At 43.8% G+C, this 17,030-nt stretch overlaps 2 protein-coding genes and 1 long non-coding RNA gene across 6 annotated transcripts; 1 reads left to right on the top strand and 2 right to left on the bottom strand.

Moving 5' to 3' along the window:
- Positions 1–143: 143 nt before the first annotated feature.
- Positions 144–3,827, bottom strand: LOC130162761 (dnaJ homolog subfamily C member 9-like). Of its 2 annotated transcripts, XM_056366565.1 has the most exons (7): positions 3,732–3,827; positions 3,237–3,417; positions 2,090–2,230; positions 1,632–1,802; positions 1,362–1,445; positions 1,156–1,239; positions 144–526 (listed from the first exon to the last, which is right to left on the bottom strand). In XM_056366565.1, exons 2-7 carry the CDS (start codon positions 3,408–3,410, stop codon positions 428–430), a joined length of 753 nt encoding a protein of 250 aa, XP_056222540.1. In that variant the 5' UTR covers positions 3,411–3,417; positions 3,732–3,827; the 3' UTR covers positions 144–427. The 2 variants fall into 2 exon arrangements, with proteins under 2 accessions (XP_056222540.1, XP_056222541.1); XM_056366566.1 differs by lacking the exon at positions 2,090–2,230.
- rpp30 (ribonuclease P/MRP 30 subunit) lies at positions 3,767–7,422 on the top strand. Of its 3 annotated transcripts, none has more exons than XM_056366564.1 (13): positions 3,767–3,903; positions 4,013–4,246; positions 5,024–5,082; positions 5,306–5,362; positions 5,442–5,507; positions 5,632–5,703; positions 5,904–5,993; positions 6,238–6,354; positions 6,462–6,491; positions 6,570–6,607; positions 6,687–6,766; positions 7,020–7,067; positions 7,194–7,422. In XM_056366564.1, the coding sequence occupies exons 2-13, from the start codon at positions 4,165–4,167 to the stop codon at positions 7,238–7,240; spliced, it is 786 nt and encodes a 261-aa protein (XP_056222539.1). In that variant the 5' UTR covers positions 3,767–3,903; positions 4,013–4,164; the 3' UTR covers positions 7,241–7,422. The 3 variants fall into 3 exon arrangements, with proteins under 3 accessions (XP_056222539.1, XP_056222538.1, XP_056222537.1); XM_056366563.1 differs by having other exon boundaries at positions 7,020–7,109; XM_056366562.1 differs by having other exon boundaries at positions 7,020–7,422.
- A 482-nt stretch (positions 7,423–7,904) lies between these two features.
- On the bottom strand, positions 7,905–12,123 carry LOC130162762 (uncharacterized). The gene is made up of 4 exons (XR_008826305.1): positions 11,783–12,123; positions 9,558–9,653; positions 9,137–9,190; positions 7,905–8,995 (listed from the first exon to the last, which is right to left on the bottom strand). It is a non-coding gene; the product is annotated as an uncharacterized LOC130162762 (long non-coding RNA).
- Between the last annotated feature and the right edge of the window lie 4,907 nt (positions 12,124–17,030).

The raw sequence follows: 17,030 nt of genomic DNA, 5'->3' as shown, positions 1-17,030 counted from the left end.
AGTCCACACTCATTCAACTTGGTCTAATAGATCAGGTGAGTTACCTGTAGAGGAGCTCACGTCTCATCATCACTGACTTCCTGTCTTTAACTATTGAATCTAAAATTACAGTAAAATTATGAAAATATAAAAAACACGAGAAATGAGTGGAACATGTTTTTAATCAGGAAACTAAACAAATAAATAAATAAATACAGATGACTGTTTGTTACCATGTAAAACTACAATGCTAACGCTAACACTCAGTCAGCTGAAACATTTATCCACCAGAAATATAAACACATGAAACATTAAATCATTGTAAGTGTTAGTGAACGGCTGAATCTGATCCACAGACCAGCAACCAGTTTGACCAGCAGAGACACAGACAGGGACAGCTGTGTTTCAATAACTGACCTGCTCATTCATCAAAACCTCCTCCTCCTCCTCACTTCTTCTTCTTCTTGGCAGGTTTGTTGTTGCAGTATTTCTCCTCCATGCTGCTGATCAGAGAACTGAAGCTGGCCTCACGAGACGCTGCCCTCCTCTGACGACAACAGACAAACAAACAAACAAACATCTGTAGAAATTCAAGCTTTCTTTCAGCTTATTTAAACGTTTCAGGTGAAATAAAATCTTTATTTGAAGAAAAACAGGGAGAGTGCTGCACAGGCTCAAAAAGGTGTTGTAGAGAATGTAAAAAAGAAAACTGTGGAACCAGGTGCTCCAGGATGGAAGAGATCAAATGAGTCTCGTGAAGGTTGAAACTGTACAATGGCAGTAAATGAAAAAATGTTGGTATCCATATTCAAATAAAGGATTTTTAGTTTCACATCTACAAGCTGCCGTCGTACAGTTTCAACCTTCACCAGACTCATTACACTGGACAGTTGGTTTTTTCTAGTTTATTTAAAATCTTTATTTATTTAATGTAAGTTTCAGTAAATTTGAAAATGTTGATCATGAGTCACTTTTAATTAACTGCAGCTAATTTTAAAACTCATCAGTTGATCTCGTTCAAACATTGAAGGCATTTAGTTTGTGAATCAGTGAATCTTCATTTAATTCATTTTACAAAACTTTACATTTTAAAATAGAAACATGTTTCATTATAAATGATCCTTATATTAATGAACTTTTATTAATTCAAACAGATAAAATGTTGTAGTTTGTCACCTTGACGACGGACGACAGGTCGTTGACCTCGTCCAGACTGAGCTCCTTCTTCAGCTGCTCAGACTGAGCACGCTCAGTGTCCGCCTGCACACAAACACACAGCTGATGATGTCACAGTGGACAGTGTGACATCACTTCCTCTTCACTGATAGATTTCTGATTGGTCTGATCAGGTTAGTGTATTGATTATTGATCACACTGCTCACTTTGCGTTTTCGTGCCGCTTTCTTTCTGCGGTTCTCGTGTGTGAACGCTCTCAGAGCTGGCAGGTCGCCGCCGTCGATGGCTGCCTGCAGGAGGTCAAAGGTCAAAGACTTTTTAACACAAAGAGAATTTCATTCCACAGCTGTCACTGTGCACGACGACACGTTCAAAACTGTAGGACTTTTTAAAACTTTCTTTAGGAAATTGAGTTCAGCGCTGTTCAAGGCTAAGACGGGCAGAGCCTCTGCTGGGGTCAAAGGTCAGCTGTTTACCTGCAGGATGTGTCTGACCCGTGGCTCGTCGTCCGGTCCACAGCACAGAGCTGAGTCCAGGATCTGGTCCATGTCCCCGCTGCAGTCTCTGTAGAGACGCAGCAGGTCCTGCTGCTCTTCATCTGAACCGTTATACGTCTGCTCGAAGTTCACGATGTCTTGCAGGGTGACCTGCAGGACAGAGAGGCGTTCACTGACACACTGTGAAACACACGTGTGACCTCACACCCATCATCAGACAGCTGAACTTCGATTCAAACTCAGTTTCGTTTATTTCATTCAACAGTTCAACTGGTTAACAACGTGTGGACTAATTATAAAACACTGAAGAATGGGACCTGGCTATTTCCTGGGCAAATCTGTATGTGTGTTTTTAAACCCTGAAGAACTGCAGAGCTGCATCAGTGCTGGAGGAGAGAGAAGAAGAGGATGGACAGATGAAGGGGTGAAGAAGTTACTTTAGGAAACAGCAGTCTCCAGTATTCATCCCAGTCTCGTCCTTCTTTCACAGTGTCCGACTCTTCGTCAACGATGCCGTGCTCGTCGTACACGGCTCGCTGCTCTGCGACGCTCAGCACAGCGTACACTTTCCCCAGAGTCTGAAACAAACAGCAGGCCTTGAACTACTCACAGCTGCCATCTCGCTGCATTCAGGTGTAGTAGGAAAGTGTGATCAATCATTCAGATGAAAGGAAAAGAAAAACACCTTAGAATAAAGAGTTTTTATGAGATAAAGTTGTTTTTGTGTTAAGATGCAGTTTGACACAAAATCAGATGAATAATGACAGGAAGTCTCAGTGTCGTCAGAATAAATATAATAACAAAATGAATATATAAATGAGGAAAAGATGAAACCATCTCTGTGTGTTTTCTGTTTTATTGTTTCATCACTGAGATCATCAGACTCTTCAGGTTTTACCCAAATATAAATGCATTATATCAACATATATGGGATTTAAATATATGAACATATAAAATAAAAACAAACATATTTAAAAATTATATATGAAACCTATTAGAAATTAGAACAATTTCATTTACTGACATATCTGTCTAGCCCGTACAAATATATGTTTATGTATGTATACTTTATATATATTCATGTATTCTATGTATATATTTTTATAGAGCACTTTTCTAAACCCACAGTAGAGTCCAAAAGTCTGAGATTCTTTCCCAGAATGTGGAGTAAGACATGTTTAAAATTAATGAGAAATTTATAATAAAAACAAATAAACATTGATTTTCTATACGTATGTTGTTTTAATAAACTTGCAAATATAAATTAAATATACATTATTAACATACTGTATGTGGTCACAACATCTTACACCCTATAAAAATTGATATTTTTTAATAATGTACATAAACAAATTGTACTATTTCATATCACATATTATTTACGTTATAAACTTACATCTTCATATATCAGAGGATGTATACACGTGATCCTCTTATAGGTGACACATATGAGATGTATTACATTTGTGTATGGGTTATCTCTGTCCTGAGTAGGTTCAGACTTCTCTGTGACTGACACTGATGTCTGTGTGTGTGAGAGCCGTGTTGACCCTGTTCTGTAGAGACCCGGGCCCGGGATCTGACCTGGAACTTGCTGGTGGCCTGCGGGTCTTGGGGCGCCCGGTCTGGATGGACCTGCAGAGAGGTTTTGTAGTAACCTCTCCTGACCTCGGCCTCCGAGGACGACAGCGGCACACCCAGGACCTCATACAGGTCTGAGGATCCGAACAGGTCCCGACAGTCCTCCAGCAGACCCATCGCCAGGCTGGAACCAGAGATTGACACTCAAAAATCAGGTTATATCAACAATTATCTGGACCTTCTTTAGGCCGAATGAACCACCGGAACCAGGTGCGGCTCTCCGTCATCAACCCCACTCTAACGCGTTTCTACTTCCGCCTCTAACAGTAAAACACTGAATCTACTGATTTCTGAGCGGAGTTTTTCTGGAGCAGAGGGACCGGAGCGATTGTCGGCTCCTCCCGGCTCCTGTCACCGCCCGTCCGTGCAGCCCTCCCCGCTGTGCTGGCCCGATAGCCGCAGGATCCAGTTCTCATATGAAACAATGACGTTTCTCACCTGAGACCAGTGTTTCAGTGTCTTCAACCTCAGAAACGACGTTAACGCGTTCTCATCTGACGTAAACACTATGAAAAGTGGCGACGTCATTGCGTCATTTCAACGCGACATCGTTTTATAGTTTTTTTTTTTTGGTAACGTTTTATTGAAGTAAAATGACCACTACCACAAGGTAAACATACTCAGTACAAGTTTTAAATGAAATATAATTACATTTAATTAAAATTTTAAGTTTTAACAGGTAAATGTGATGTAACAGCTCAGGTTCTTTCTCTTTAAAGAAACACTCACTGATGCAGAGCCAGTGGAGGGACGAATAAAACTGCTACGTGACTCTGAGAACAGCTGCTTATATTAGAAGAACTACAGTTCCCAGCCGGCCGTTCGGCTGTACACATGTGGCGGGGAGCCTCAGACAACAGACGGCGGCATCATGTCTGTGTTTATGGATTTAAACTTGAGCTACACGGCGGACAGGAACGCCCTGCAGAGTATGGTGGACACGGCTGCTCACCGTGAGTCTCCTCTCCGGCTCTCATCTGAAAACACTAGCGTGACGGCGGGAGTTCTGCTGCTGAACGGAGGCTAACTCAGCTAGCATCAGAGCTAACTCGGGCCGTTACAGATCTGTTGGTGTCTGTGTTCACTTCATTCTAACAGCTGGTTGGACACCAGGTTCACCACTGTGTAACTTATTTCACCAGTGTGCGTGAGTCTGAAACGAGCAACAAACTCTGCACCAGACTCCGTTTTAATGTTTCTCTGGTTTTTCGTTCAACGACTGACCTGCTAAAACAACATTTAACATGTTACTCTCAGCGAAGCCCTGTGTTAGCTAATGTGTAGTTAATGTAAGTTTTCGGTGTTTTCCACCCTAAGATCAACAACACAGTGTCACCTCCATGTTTAAGCTTCTCTGGTCTCTGCTGCTTTATTAGAATAGAACTGACCTGCCAACAGAGATGTTGATAAACAGCATATTCATCCATAAACCACATATTTATACAGAGAGTTTGCTGTTTTGGAATAATAATAAACGCAAGAAGAAACCTGATTGAATTACAATTAATTATTGAATTATCAGACACCTGGGTTATTACAATCGATTTCATCAGTGAATGCAGTTCAAAAGATCACCAAACCTCTGTTCAAAAACACATCATTTCGGTTAGGATCCCGGTTTTTCTCAGCATAGAGGTTAGAGGTGAAGCATGTCGAGTTACTATGGTAACGGTGTGAGGACGACCAGATGAATAATCATCACTGATCTGTGATTGTTCTTCTTCCTGCAGTCGGTTTCTCCACAGTCGCCATCAACTACTTGTTTGAACCCACGGCCAAAAAGAAACAGGTGAGTGACCGCACCTGCTGCGCTGCGTTCAGGAACACAATCACACGCAGGAAAACACAAACACCAGCACGTCAATGTTAGGAAACGGGAAGTTTAAGATAAAAGTAAAAGTCAAACCCTGTAAGGCCAAAGGTTTATGGACATGAACTCAGACTTCTAAGATGACCTGAAGTCTCTGTCCCTCCACTTTTATTTTGTAACTGTGTGTATTTCCTGTTTGCAGGAAATCCCCACCCCCACGCCGATCAATGAGCTGATCGATCAGTTGCCGATCGTACAGGTACAGAGAGGATGAAGCTGATGATGTGAACGTGTATTTACAGTATGTTAACACCTGTGTGTGTGCGTGTGTGTGTCAGGGCCGCTCTCGTCCAATCAGAGTGCTGAACAGACTGACAGTTGTGATGTCAGACTCCAGTCACTTTGTGAGTGTTGATGGATTTTATTCTGGTTTCACTGATTCTGCCTCAAACACCCGGAAACAAGAGGATTTACGTGTGTGTGTGTGTGTGTGTGTGTGTGTGTGTCTCCGTGTGTCCGTGTGTCCAGAGGCCGACTGCTCCAGAGTACCGTAGCTTCGACCTGCTGGCTGTGCAGCCGACCACAGAGAAACTCTTCCATGTAAGATTCACTGACACTCTGTACATGTGAACATCTGTCTGACAGCTGTTCACTGTCCCTGTGCATATAAAGATTTAACATTCAAAACTTTACACTTTAAATACTGCACACCTCAGTGATAGTGAACTCTCTGTGTGTGTGTGTGTGTGTGTGTGTGTGTGTGTGTGTGTGTGTGTGTGTGTGTGTGTGTGTGTGTGTAGGCAGCCTGTATGTTGTATGACGTTGACATCATCTGTATCTCAGTCACAGAGAAACTTCCTTTTTTCTTCAAGAGAGCACCGGTCAACGGGGTGAGAGTCATTATCATTATTATCATTATTATTATCATTATAACAATAATAATTTACATTTAAAGTGTAAATTCGTTCAGATGAAAGAAAATAAAAGTTTCACACTCACATTAAGGTCTGGTTCCTCTTGATGAGTCGATGTTGTCGCCCTCTGTTGGTCAGAGCTGGAACTGTTTATACAATATATATCATTGATCAGGTTTAAATATCCTGTGTGTCTCTCTCTCTCTCTGTGTATGCGCAGGCTGTAGACAGAGGCCTGGTGTTTGAGGTGTCGTACTCTGCAGCCATCAGAGACTCCACCATGAGACGCTACACCATCGCCAACGCCGTCAGTCTGATGGACAGCTGTAAGGGGAAGGTATGTCCTGGCTGTCCCCAACAGGCTCCTGTAGCTGTGACATCATGTGTGATGTCACCGCTCTGCCATAACAACAGATTAACATCAACAATGTTTCTGTCTTTCAGAGTGTCATCCTGTCCAGTGCAGCTGAGAAGGTCAGTGATCAATACATCAATCATACATCAGCAACTGGTTGATCAGTATTGATCAGTGTTATATCTGCTGTGTTTCAGGCTCTGGAGCTCAGAGGTCCATATGATGTCACCAACCTGTATCCTGTTACAGCTGTGTGTGTGTCAGTCAGGCAGTCATGTTGTTGTTGTTGTTGTTGTCCTGACCTGCCTCCTCAGAGGTTTGTTGTTCGGTTTGTCAGATGGAGACGCTAAAGAAGCCGTGACCTCCACCTGTCGCTCAGTGCTGCTGCACGCAGGTGAGACTGATACTACTTTAGTATTGATAAGACTGTCAGAAGTACTGTGTAGGTGGCAGTGCAGGTGAGCTGTGTTCTCATTGGACAGACAGAGCCAGGTGGATGTATGTACAGTGATGGTAACAGGTGAACAGATGTGGCTGAAAGCTCAGGCAAAAGCCTGCTGTTGGACCTTTGAGTTGAGACTGTCTCAGGTGTGTTGACATGTGATCGGCTGATCTGAGGTGAACTCACCTGTCGTGTTTGTCTTCAGAGACCAGGAAGACGGCCAGTGGGATCATCTACACCATGAGGAGCTGCAGTGAGTCGTCCTGCCAGCAGGAGGCTCCGCCCCCCTCTGAAGGTTCACTGACACTGACGCATCAGCTAACGCATCAGCTGACACATCAGCTGACCTGCTCTCTGCTCTTCTGTTTTACCTGAACAGGTGAAGCTCCTGCTGCCAAGAGACACAGACCTGCTCTGACTGAGTGATTGACAGCTGAGGAGGGCGGGACTTCTAGGGCTGACAGGCATTTTCTTGTTTCAATTGTACAAACTTGTTGATTGACAGGAGAAGATTTTGATTTTCACTCATTTTTCCTGTGAACTGATTCGATGATTTCTGATTTGACTTTCATGATTTGGAAATAAACAGTTTGAAGAGTCGGTGTCAACTCAGTGATTCATGTTCTGTTCAGTGATGAAAGTCATGAATATTATAAATATAAAATATAAATGTCCTGTAAAGTAGCTTAGCATACTCAGACATTTACCTTCCCAATGTTGCTAGTTGTTTGCTGCTGATTGGATAGACGTATCCTAGCAACAGATTTACACATTAACTACAGTATTTACAGCTACTGTCAATCAAACATACACATTCCCCAGACACTGTCAATCTGACTCCAGTCTGATCATCCTTCAAAAATAAAAGCACAGAAAACATCTGAATAGGTGAACACACCTGTCCCATCACAACCAGAGGCAGCCTCCTATTGGTCAAACGGTTGGGTGGGGACTAATGGGGCTCTGAAAATAAAAATCTGATCAGTTTGATGATCAATAATTATATTAGTAAAATTTACAGTGTGGGTTCAGAGATGGTCACACACACACGGCTCTATCAATAATCACTGTATTGATCTGACAACAGAACTCAGGTTTCAGACAAAAGTTTTATTTTGAAATTAAGCTGCAATGCAAACGCTGCCCTCTGATTGGTCAGACCCAAAGCAGGAAATTATGTAATCAAAAATAGAATTGTTTTACATTCCGTCACATTAAAAATAAACTGGTTTAAAATATAAAACTCTGCTTCATAAAAATAGAAATCTACAAACAGGAAGTTTCCCTGTAATTAACACGTCTCTGTCCCTTTAACACACAGGTGTGGATATTGGGGAGGATCTGATTGGTTGACAGTAAACACCTGATGTAAACAAACAAACCTGATGTGGATCCCTTTCATTATTTGCCATTAAAAGCAGTGTAATAGCCCTTTACTGAGTAAGCTCAGAGACAGTGAACGCCTCTTGAGAACAATGACATCAGAGGCAGTGGGGAGGTCAAAGGTCAAATCACTAATCATAGCTGGGAGTCACTGATTATTGATTACATATCATTAACACATAAAACTACACAAATTAAAGTGATGAGTTCACTGCATGTCAGACAAATTGCCGCTGTGTTCAGGTGTCTGACAACATGTGAACCAATCAGACATCAGGTAGGAGGAGAAAGAAGTTTGATTGGATAGGAGGAGCAGGGGGCGGGGCTACATCAGTGATGCTAATTATTGCTCTTACAGCTCAACGTTAAAGTAACATTTTGCTGAATTTTTTTTCCAAATTCCACCTGATGGTGCATTCAAGGACACGTGGACATGTGAGATTTGAGAGTGGGCTGTGAGCTCTGCGGTCAGAAAATCAACCCACACGGAGGAGACAGAGACGGATTCACATCAGATGTTGGAAAGTCCTTGAACACATCAGCAGGAATATATGAACTCGTCACCTGGAGTTAAAGAGTCAAAACGTGACAAAAGGTACCAGATTGGTCCGTCAAGGTGAGTTAGTGAAACACCTGCAGCAGGAATCTGAGTTGACAGCTGCAGTGTGGACGGTCTCTGAGGGTTTTCAGGACAACAGAGGACCATGAAGGGGTCAGGAGGTTGGGGGGCTGCTGCTGCTCCTTCTCCTGCTGTAGGAGTGTTGTTGCTCAATGGCCCATGATGTGGTTGATGTGGCCCTGAAATGAAAACAGTGATTTCTATGGAGAGCTGCCGTCAGAGGTCAAAGGTCAGATTATAAACCAGCCTCAGCAGGTTTGATCATGTGACCACCTGCTTCAACCACAAGTGAAATTAACCTTTATCTCTCACACACTTACTGGTTCTCCTCCGAGACACCTGGGACAGCAGAGCTGAGGAGGTCTGGATCGGACCTGCATCAACACACACACACACACACACACACACACACACACACACACACACACACACACAGTATGTTAACATGTTACCATGGAAACAGCTCCATGACCAGAGCAGTGTCACATGACTAAAGGATTGTGTCTGTTTGTGGCTTGTGGAAACAGAGATGAAGAGTGAGGAGGAAGAGTAAACTTCACTTCACTATTTGTGTTTCAAATTCACAACCTGCATCTCCATGGCAACAGCTCCAATGCTCATGGGTATTGTAGTATTTAGACAAAAAGCTGATTCCTCATAAGAGTAAATAAATCAAACTGTGACATGAATCACAACTCTCAATGAGCCTTACTGTCTGTCGTCATGACAACCTCCACCGACCTGCTTTTCTTCTTGCTGATTGGTCACAGGGAAGCTGTGGGTAGTCTCCATTGGACATTCAGCTGTCTGGACCTCCGCCTCCAAACACACCCGCTTCTGAAATAAAACATCATCATCATCATCATCATCATCATCATCTTCATCACCGTGAGTGAATGGAGGGTCTTTGTAGCACCAGTCTGTCATTAGGGACTTTGAAGTGATGCTACGGCGCCCGTATACATTCCAACATGTTGCCCTAGTGACGGAAATCAAAGGTCACTAAGCAACATTAACTCTAACAACAGCTGCTTCACTTCTGCAATATTTATATTTTCATTTTCATTATCTCTCCAGCCACACCGGGTCAAAGCCACTCTATGTTTTTGAGAACATCTGGGAAAATGAATAAAAAGTGATGTTAAAATCATGTCAACGTCAGCTTTACTACACTCGTTAATACACTTCTAAAGACTTGGTACTCTGGCCTTGACTCCTCTCTCGCTCTGCTCCTCTCCTCCCCTGGCACCTTCCACTTGTGGCTGAGGACTAGTCCTACTGTCAGTCCTGACTCATTAACCGTATCTCGTCAGTAACATGAATTAACTTTTCTTTCCCATATTAGAACTAATGCTGTCTGCACTCTGCACTGTTTCACCTGTCCTTGTGATTCTCCTCATCGCAAACTCTCTTTTTAAGATAATCTGTGATTTGACACATTTCTGAAAAAAAACCAACAAAAAACTAAATTTAGACCCCGGTTCCTGTGGTGGAAACACGCATAGTTCCTCGAAAGGTTCCTGTGGTGGAAATGTGGCTATAAAAAACGTACAGTCTAAACATAAGCGTGGGTAACAGACGAAAGCATCGGGTGAAAGTAGCACACACAGCTAGGCAAAAACACAACAGGAAAAAACAAGCAAAAAAACAGCAACAAAAATAAACAGGAAAAATAGGCAGATAACAAAAATGAACAGGCAATCAACAAAGAAACACGCACGAGACGACAGAAAGTAGCTGATAGAAGTTTGAAAATGTCACTGGGTCATGAAACAGCTGCATGCTAACAGTGAACACATGACACATTTGACCTTCATTAAATGAAACTACAGCTCCTTTGATCTGGATATTGTTTTTGGTCATATTGTGATGTAGATTATATTTAGAGAAATTGAGCAGCTCTAAATGAAGCTGAATTAAAATCAGTGTGACAGAGCAGAGCGTGGTTCACAGTAACACTGCTCTGAACAGATGGTCGGTCTGGATTAAAGACTAAAATTAGCACAGTCCTCTGTCATATGGAGACCTGACACTGAATTAAATACTGATGGAATCATTTCACTAAATTTAGCTGCAGCTCTATCACAGATCCACTGAAGTGTTTTATTCTGACGGTCCAGTAACAGGAAGTGAAGAGTCACTACACAGTGATTGAGGATTCTTTTAATGATCAGTTGATGTCCCAAATCAGAACCGGGTCCAGGGTTCAGTTCACTCTAATGATGAGATCCTTTCCACATGAATATTAATCAGCTGCTGTGATGACATCATCAGAGAACTGAAGTCTATATAAACTGTAAAACTAGTGTTACTGTCCCGTCAGCTCCATGTGTCTGTTCTTATATACTTATTCATGTACAGTGAGCATAGAGGAAATATGAGAAATACTGCATCAATAACAAATGTGCATGTTAAGATATCACATAGAATTGATCCAGTTAAACATGTTAGAAAGATTTAAACAGGTTTTGGATTATGAGTGTTATTTTTCTGGTCTAGAAAAATAGACAAAAGACTGCTCTGCAGTGATGTGGACAACCTTTTAGAAAGTGATTATTGAAATTAAAAGCAACATGTTGAATAAAATACACCTTTTTATTATTGTTGGAAAATTCCATATTCATAAGAAAAACTTTCCTGCACTTATAATATACAATATATAAGTGCAATATAGCAAGACTTTCTCTGATGTTAAAAACAACCTGGAACCTGGAGGACTGAGTATTAATGTGACTGGAGGGAGAGGATTCGTTTGGACTGATCATGTCACAACAGGTGTCACAAGTAATCAATATATTGATCTGATATTAGATCGTTTACTGATACAGCTTCAGACTCTGTGTTACACAGGTGTTCCTAATAAACTGGACGTGAGGACTCTTGTTCCAGAAACCATTCATTCTTTCATTCAAACCACATTCAAACACAGTCTGATCTTCATCATCATCATCAGTCAGGTGTCTCACCGCTCTGCAGTTCCACGACTCCGGCTCCAGGCTCCTCTTCTTCAGGAGGTTAGCACACTGCATGCTAACAGCTAACAGCTAACGGAGCTAAAAGGGTCTCGGTCCCTCCTGGCGGACCGGGAACACTTCAGTTCGGTTAGTCCGGAGCTTACGGCCGGTCCGGCAGAGCTAACCCTTAGCTTGTTACCTGAGAGGAGGCACTGTGTCCAGACTGCCGGACAGGAAGCAGTCAGTTTCCCGCTCACAGTGAAGAGATCCTGAAAATCAAACCGACCCGCGGACCGGCGGTGCTCTGTGTGTTCTGTTGTTCTGTTGTTGTTGCGCGACCTTCTGTTGACCGGCAACTTCAAGTACACAGCAACCACGTCAACACTTCCGGTGAGAGACGGAGACGCTTCTTCACAATAAAAACAGCCCAATGAAAGCTAAGCCTAACCCTTACCAATATGACTCTAACGTTAAAAAAAAACAAAATAATGTTATATTAATTATTATGTCAAAATCATATCTTAAAACCTAATTTCCATACTTTTAGAGCAGCCACTGAAAACTAAAAAGATTTTTATTTTACAGGTCCATTATCTCTTGATATATTTATTGAGTTTGCTGCAAAGAACTTGGGTCTAATTAGTTTTTTATACGCACTAATGTACATTACAGTAGTTAACTGGGCACTACTGTTGTACGGTGTATATTCATATTAAAGATAACATTATGTTCCACTCTTTGCTCTTCATTTCCATTTCCATTTCATATTGTCTTATTTCAGTTATTGATAATAATTTTTAATTGTATTTGTTTTTAATCAACATCATTTATTGAGCTATCGGATCTAATCCTCTGAAAGAACAGCTCCATTTCAACTGAAAATTGAAATATTTACTCATTGTTTGTTTAATAAAAACTGAACATTTAAATTAACAAAAATAAATAAAAGCAGACATTAAAAAAAGCGGTTGCTTTTACTTTGAAGTCCCACTCACAAACCCGGAAGTCTTATTTCCGTTTGTTTGACACGTCACGTTTACACTTTTCCACGCTTGTTTCCGTTTCAAATGGCGTGACGTTACGGTATTATGAACCAATCAGAGCCAGCACACATCTCACGAGATTTGACCCAAAACAAAGATCAACAAAGAAGAAAATAAAATTGTAAGGATAAAAATGTATGATAACATGAATCTGATCCACAGCTGCTGGAACAGAATTAGAATTCGAAATATTTCATATTTATTTTAACAACATGTGAGTTTTGTTCAGAGTTTTACACAGTGTGTTTGTAGCTTTATATTTTATATACAGTTCACTAGTTTCATCTATAACAAATCTTCATATTTTATATGTGACTGCAGCTGCCACATGAACCTGATCCAGGGTCAGTGTGACGCTGCAGTGACTGTGTGTGAACAGGAGGGGGCAGCAGACACAAACACATGAATCTGATTCTGACTCAAACATTCATATAGAATAAAACAGTCATATAGAATATAATAGGGATGGACAGTTGGAGGGATGGAGGGATGAGGGATGGAGGGATAGAGGGATGGGCAGATGGGGGGATGGGGGGATGAGGGATGGACAGTTGGAGGGATGGACAGTTGGAGGAATGGACAGTTGGAGGGATGGACAGTTGGAGGGATGGGGGATGGAGGGATGGACAGTTGGAGGGATGGACAGTTGGAGTGATGGAGGGATGAGGGATGGACAGTTGGAGGGATGGACAGTTGGAGGGATGGGGGGATGGATGGATGGACAGTTGGAGGGATGGACATTTGGAGGGATGGGGGGATGGAGGGATGAGGGATGGACAGTTGGAGGAATGGACAGTTGGAGGGATGGACAGTTGGAGTGATGGAGGGATGAGGGATGGACAGTTGGAGGGATGGAGTGATGGAGGGATGGACAGTTGGAGGGATGGAGGGATGGACAGTTGGAGTGATGGAGTGATGGAGGGATGGACAGTTGGAGTGACAGAGGGATGGACATTTGGAGGGATGGAGGGATGGAGTGATGGAGGGATCGACAGTTGGAGGGATGGAGGGATGGAGTGATGGAGGGATGGACAGTTGGAGTGACAGAGGAATGGACAGTTGGAGTGACAGAGGGATGGACATTTGGAGTGATGGAGGGATGGAAGGATGGAGTGATGGAGGGATGGAGTGATGGAGTGATGGAGGGATGGACAGTTGGAGGGATGGAGTGATGGAGTGATGGAGGGATGGACAGTTGGAGGGATGGAGTGATGGAGTGATGGAGGGATGGACAGTTGGAGGGATGGAGTGATGGAGTGACAGAGGGATGGACAGTTGGAGGGATGGAGTGATGGAGTGATGGAGGGATGGACAGTTGGAGGGATGGAGGGATGGAGTGATGGAGGGATGGACAGTTGGAGGGATGGAGTGATGGAGGGATGGACAGTTGGAGCGATGGAGTGATGGAGGGATGGAGGGATGGACAGTTGGAGGGATGAAGTGACAGAGTGATGGAGGGATGGAGTGACAGAGGGATGGACAGTTGGAGGGATGGAGTGATGGAGGGATGGACAGTTGGAGCGATGGAGGGATGGAGGGATGGAGTGATGGAGGGATGGAGTGACAGAGGGATGGACAGTTGGGGCGATGGAGTGATGGAGGGATGGAGGGATGGAGGGATGGAGTGATGGAGGGATGGAGGGATGGAGTGACAGAGGGATGGACAGTTGGAGTGATGGAGGGATGGAGGGATGGAGTGATGGAGGGATGGAGGGATGGAGTGACAGAGGGATGGACAGTTGGAGTGATGGAGGGATGGAGGGATGGAGGGATGGAGTGATGGAGGGATGGAGGGATGGAGTGATGGAGGGATGGAGGGATGGAGTGACAGAGGGATGGACAGTTGGAGCGATGGAGTGATGGAGGGATGGTGCTTCTCTCCTGAGATTCTGTTAAACGAGTGGAAACTGTTTGACCAAACGGAGCGAGAGAACAAGAAAGAAAAGAAGGAAGGAAACGAGGGAGTGAAGGTCGACAGAGTGCTAAATGTTGTTTTAGATGAAGTCTGGTCCCTCAGGCCCCCCCCCCCCCCCCCACCCCCCCACCCCCCCCCCCCGAGCTGTTTCGTATTATCTTCATGTTAAAAGACTCTGAGCGGAAAATCTTGGTCCCTGAGGCTCAAAGACAGAAACTGCTTCATCTGCTGCTGCTGAGCTTCAAGACCAGGACCAGGAGCAGAACCAGGACCAGGACCAGGACCAGGACCAGGACCAGGAGCCGGGGGAAGAACCAGGAGCAGGAGCAGGACCAGGACCAGGACGAGGACCAGGACCAAGTCCTGGTTTATGTATGTTCATCTAACAAACAGACTTAGGACACAGACAGGAGGACTGCAGGACCAGGGACCTGAGAAGTCTGGGGGGCTCTGGTCCTGGTCCTGGTCCTGGTCCTGGTCTTGGTCCTGGTCCTGGTCCTGGTCCCCCCCGATGAACACAAGAACCACCTCCTGTGTTCAGTGAAACTGTCTCTGTTCCTCACATCGCTGTGGAAATGTCTCGACAGGAAACTGAAATAAGAAACATCAAACATGAAACATGAGAGAGGAAGTGACTGTCAGATTAAAAGCCTCTCCTAACAGCTGAGTGACACTTCAAGGGCTTTTATTTTGCTGAGCAGAGTCTTTCTTCATGAGGCAGTGATCAGCTGACTGACGTCTCATCACAGAGTCCGTTTAGTGGCTTTTGACTGCATCACATGAACTTCATCAGCTGATGTCGACATTCTAATGAAAACTGTGAAAAACGTTCTAAAGATTTTAAAGTGATTAAAATCATTATTGATTAACATCAAAGAATCAGTAGCACACACACACACACACGCACACACACTCCACACTCTCAGGTTCACTCCCTCCATTAATTGGGTCCCTCAGCAACCGCTCAGAGAAACAGCCTTTACACTTTTATTGATTTCTGCCTAAATAACAGTGTGTGTGCGTGTGTGTGTGTGTGTGCTAAAATGGCTCTGACCTGCTCAGACCCGGTGAAGTTTTTTTTTTTAAGTATATTTTTTGGGCTTTTTTATGCCTTTATTTGACAGTATAGTAGAGAGACAGGAAACGGGGAGGCAGAGAGAGGGAATGACATGCAGCGAGAGGCCGTCCGATGTGGGCGTCTCTACACATGGGACGCCTGCTTAGACCACTACGCCACACAACGCCCCAGACCCAGTGACGTTTGATTTATTACTAATATCATTATTGATCATCAAACTGATCAGATTTGGAAGACACACACACACACACACACACACACACAGTCTGACCAATAGGAGGCTGCCTGGTTGTGAGTGGACAGGTGTGTTCACATGTGCAGATGTTTTCTGTGCTTTTACTTTGAAGGATAATCTAAAAACAAATTCAATGCAATGAAACCAAGTACGTGTGTTGTAGGTCAGTTTGATTGACAGGACTGTCAGCTGTATGATTGATTACCCTTCAACCAACCAGAGCCTGATGTGTAGACCCTCCACAGTGTGTGTGTGTGTGTGTTTGTGTGTGTGTCAGCAGACTGTGATGTCTCCATTACAGTGTGAGGTCGGCGGGGGGGCGGGGTCATAGGTCAGACGTCCCGCCCAAACAGAGCTGCAGAAACAACTTGAGTGAAGTTTGTGTTTGATCAGCAGCTGCAGACAATTCAAGACATGCGTGTCGCCATGGTAACGTAACAACATAACGACCACGCACACCTTTGTACTCATGGTAACAACATCTGACAAAGAGAACACACACACACACACACACACACAGAGGCCAAAGTCAACGGGAAGAGACTCTGTGTCTGAGTTACCCTGAGCCAGGCACTGAACCAATCAGAGCCTCAGACTGTGGTCGTCATGGTAACCAAGTGATGATCGTTAGGAGGAGCAACTTCCTGTCATTATCAGATTGTCACTGGTCATCAGACTGAATCTGAGAGGAGAGGAAGGAGGAGGAGGAGGAGAGATTAAGAGGAGGAGAAATGAAGAAAAGGAGAAGGAGAGATGAAGTGGAGGAGAGATGAAGAGGAGGAGGAGGGGGGTGGGGGCGGGGGGGATATGAAGGTTTCCATTGATTTTCTGTCAGTTTGCAGCAGAAAGAATAAAGAAATGCTGTTTGGCTGAAATGTTCAAATAATGTCCCGGGGGGGGGGGGGGGGGGGGGGGGGGGGGGGGGGGGGGGGGGGGGGGGGGGGGACTTCAGAGTTTCAAGTTTCAAGTTGCAGTTGTGTTCATCACAG

This window comes from Seriola aureovittata, chromosome 21 (genome assembly GCF_021018895.1).
Source record: "Seriola aureovittata isolate HTS-2021-v1 ecotype China chromosome 21, ASM2101889v1, whole genome shotgun sequence".
NCBI lineage: Eukaryota > Metazoa > Chordata > Actinopteri > Carangiformes > Carangidae > Seriola > Seriola aureovittata.
Note: the sequence above shows the minus strand (reverse complement) of the source record. Positions and strands in the feature narration are given on the sequence as shown.

Excerpts from the sequence above, each read along its gene's own strand:
- LOC130162761 (XM_056366565.1), bottom strand. The coding sequence starts at position 3,410 with ATGGGTCTGCTGGAGGACTGTCGGGACCTGTTCGGATCCTCAGACCTG. Across the intron at positions 2,231-3,236 it reads AGGCCACCAGCAAGTTCCAG|ACTCTGGGGAAAGTGTACGC; the intron begins GTCAGATCCCGG and ends TGTTTGTTTCAG. Across the intron at positions 527-1,155 it reads ACCTGTCGTCCGTCGTCAAG|AGGAGGGCAGCGTCTCGTGA; the intron begins GTGACAAACTAC and ends TGTTGTCGTCAG.
- rpp30 (XM_056366562.1), top strand. The coding sequence starts at position 4,165 with ATGTCTGTGTTTATGGATTTAAACTTGAGCTACACGGCGGACAGGAAC. Across the intron at positions 5,704-5,903 it reads CCACAGAGAAACTCTTCCAT|GCAGCCTGTATGTTGTATGA; the intron begins GTAAGATTCACT and ends GTGTGTGTGTAG. Across the intron at positions 6,492-6,569 it reads TGTCCAGTGCAGCTGAGAAG|GCTCTGGAGCTCAGAGGTCC; the intron begins GTCAGTGATCAA and ends GCTGTGTTTCAG.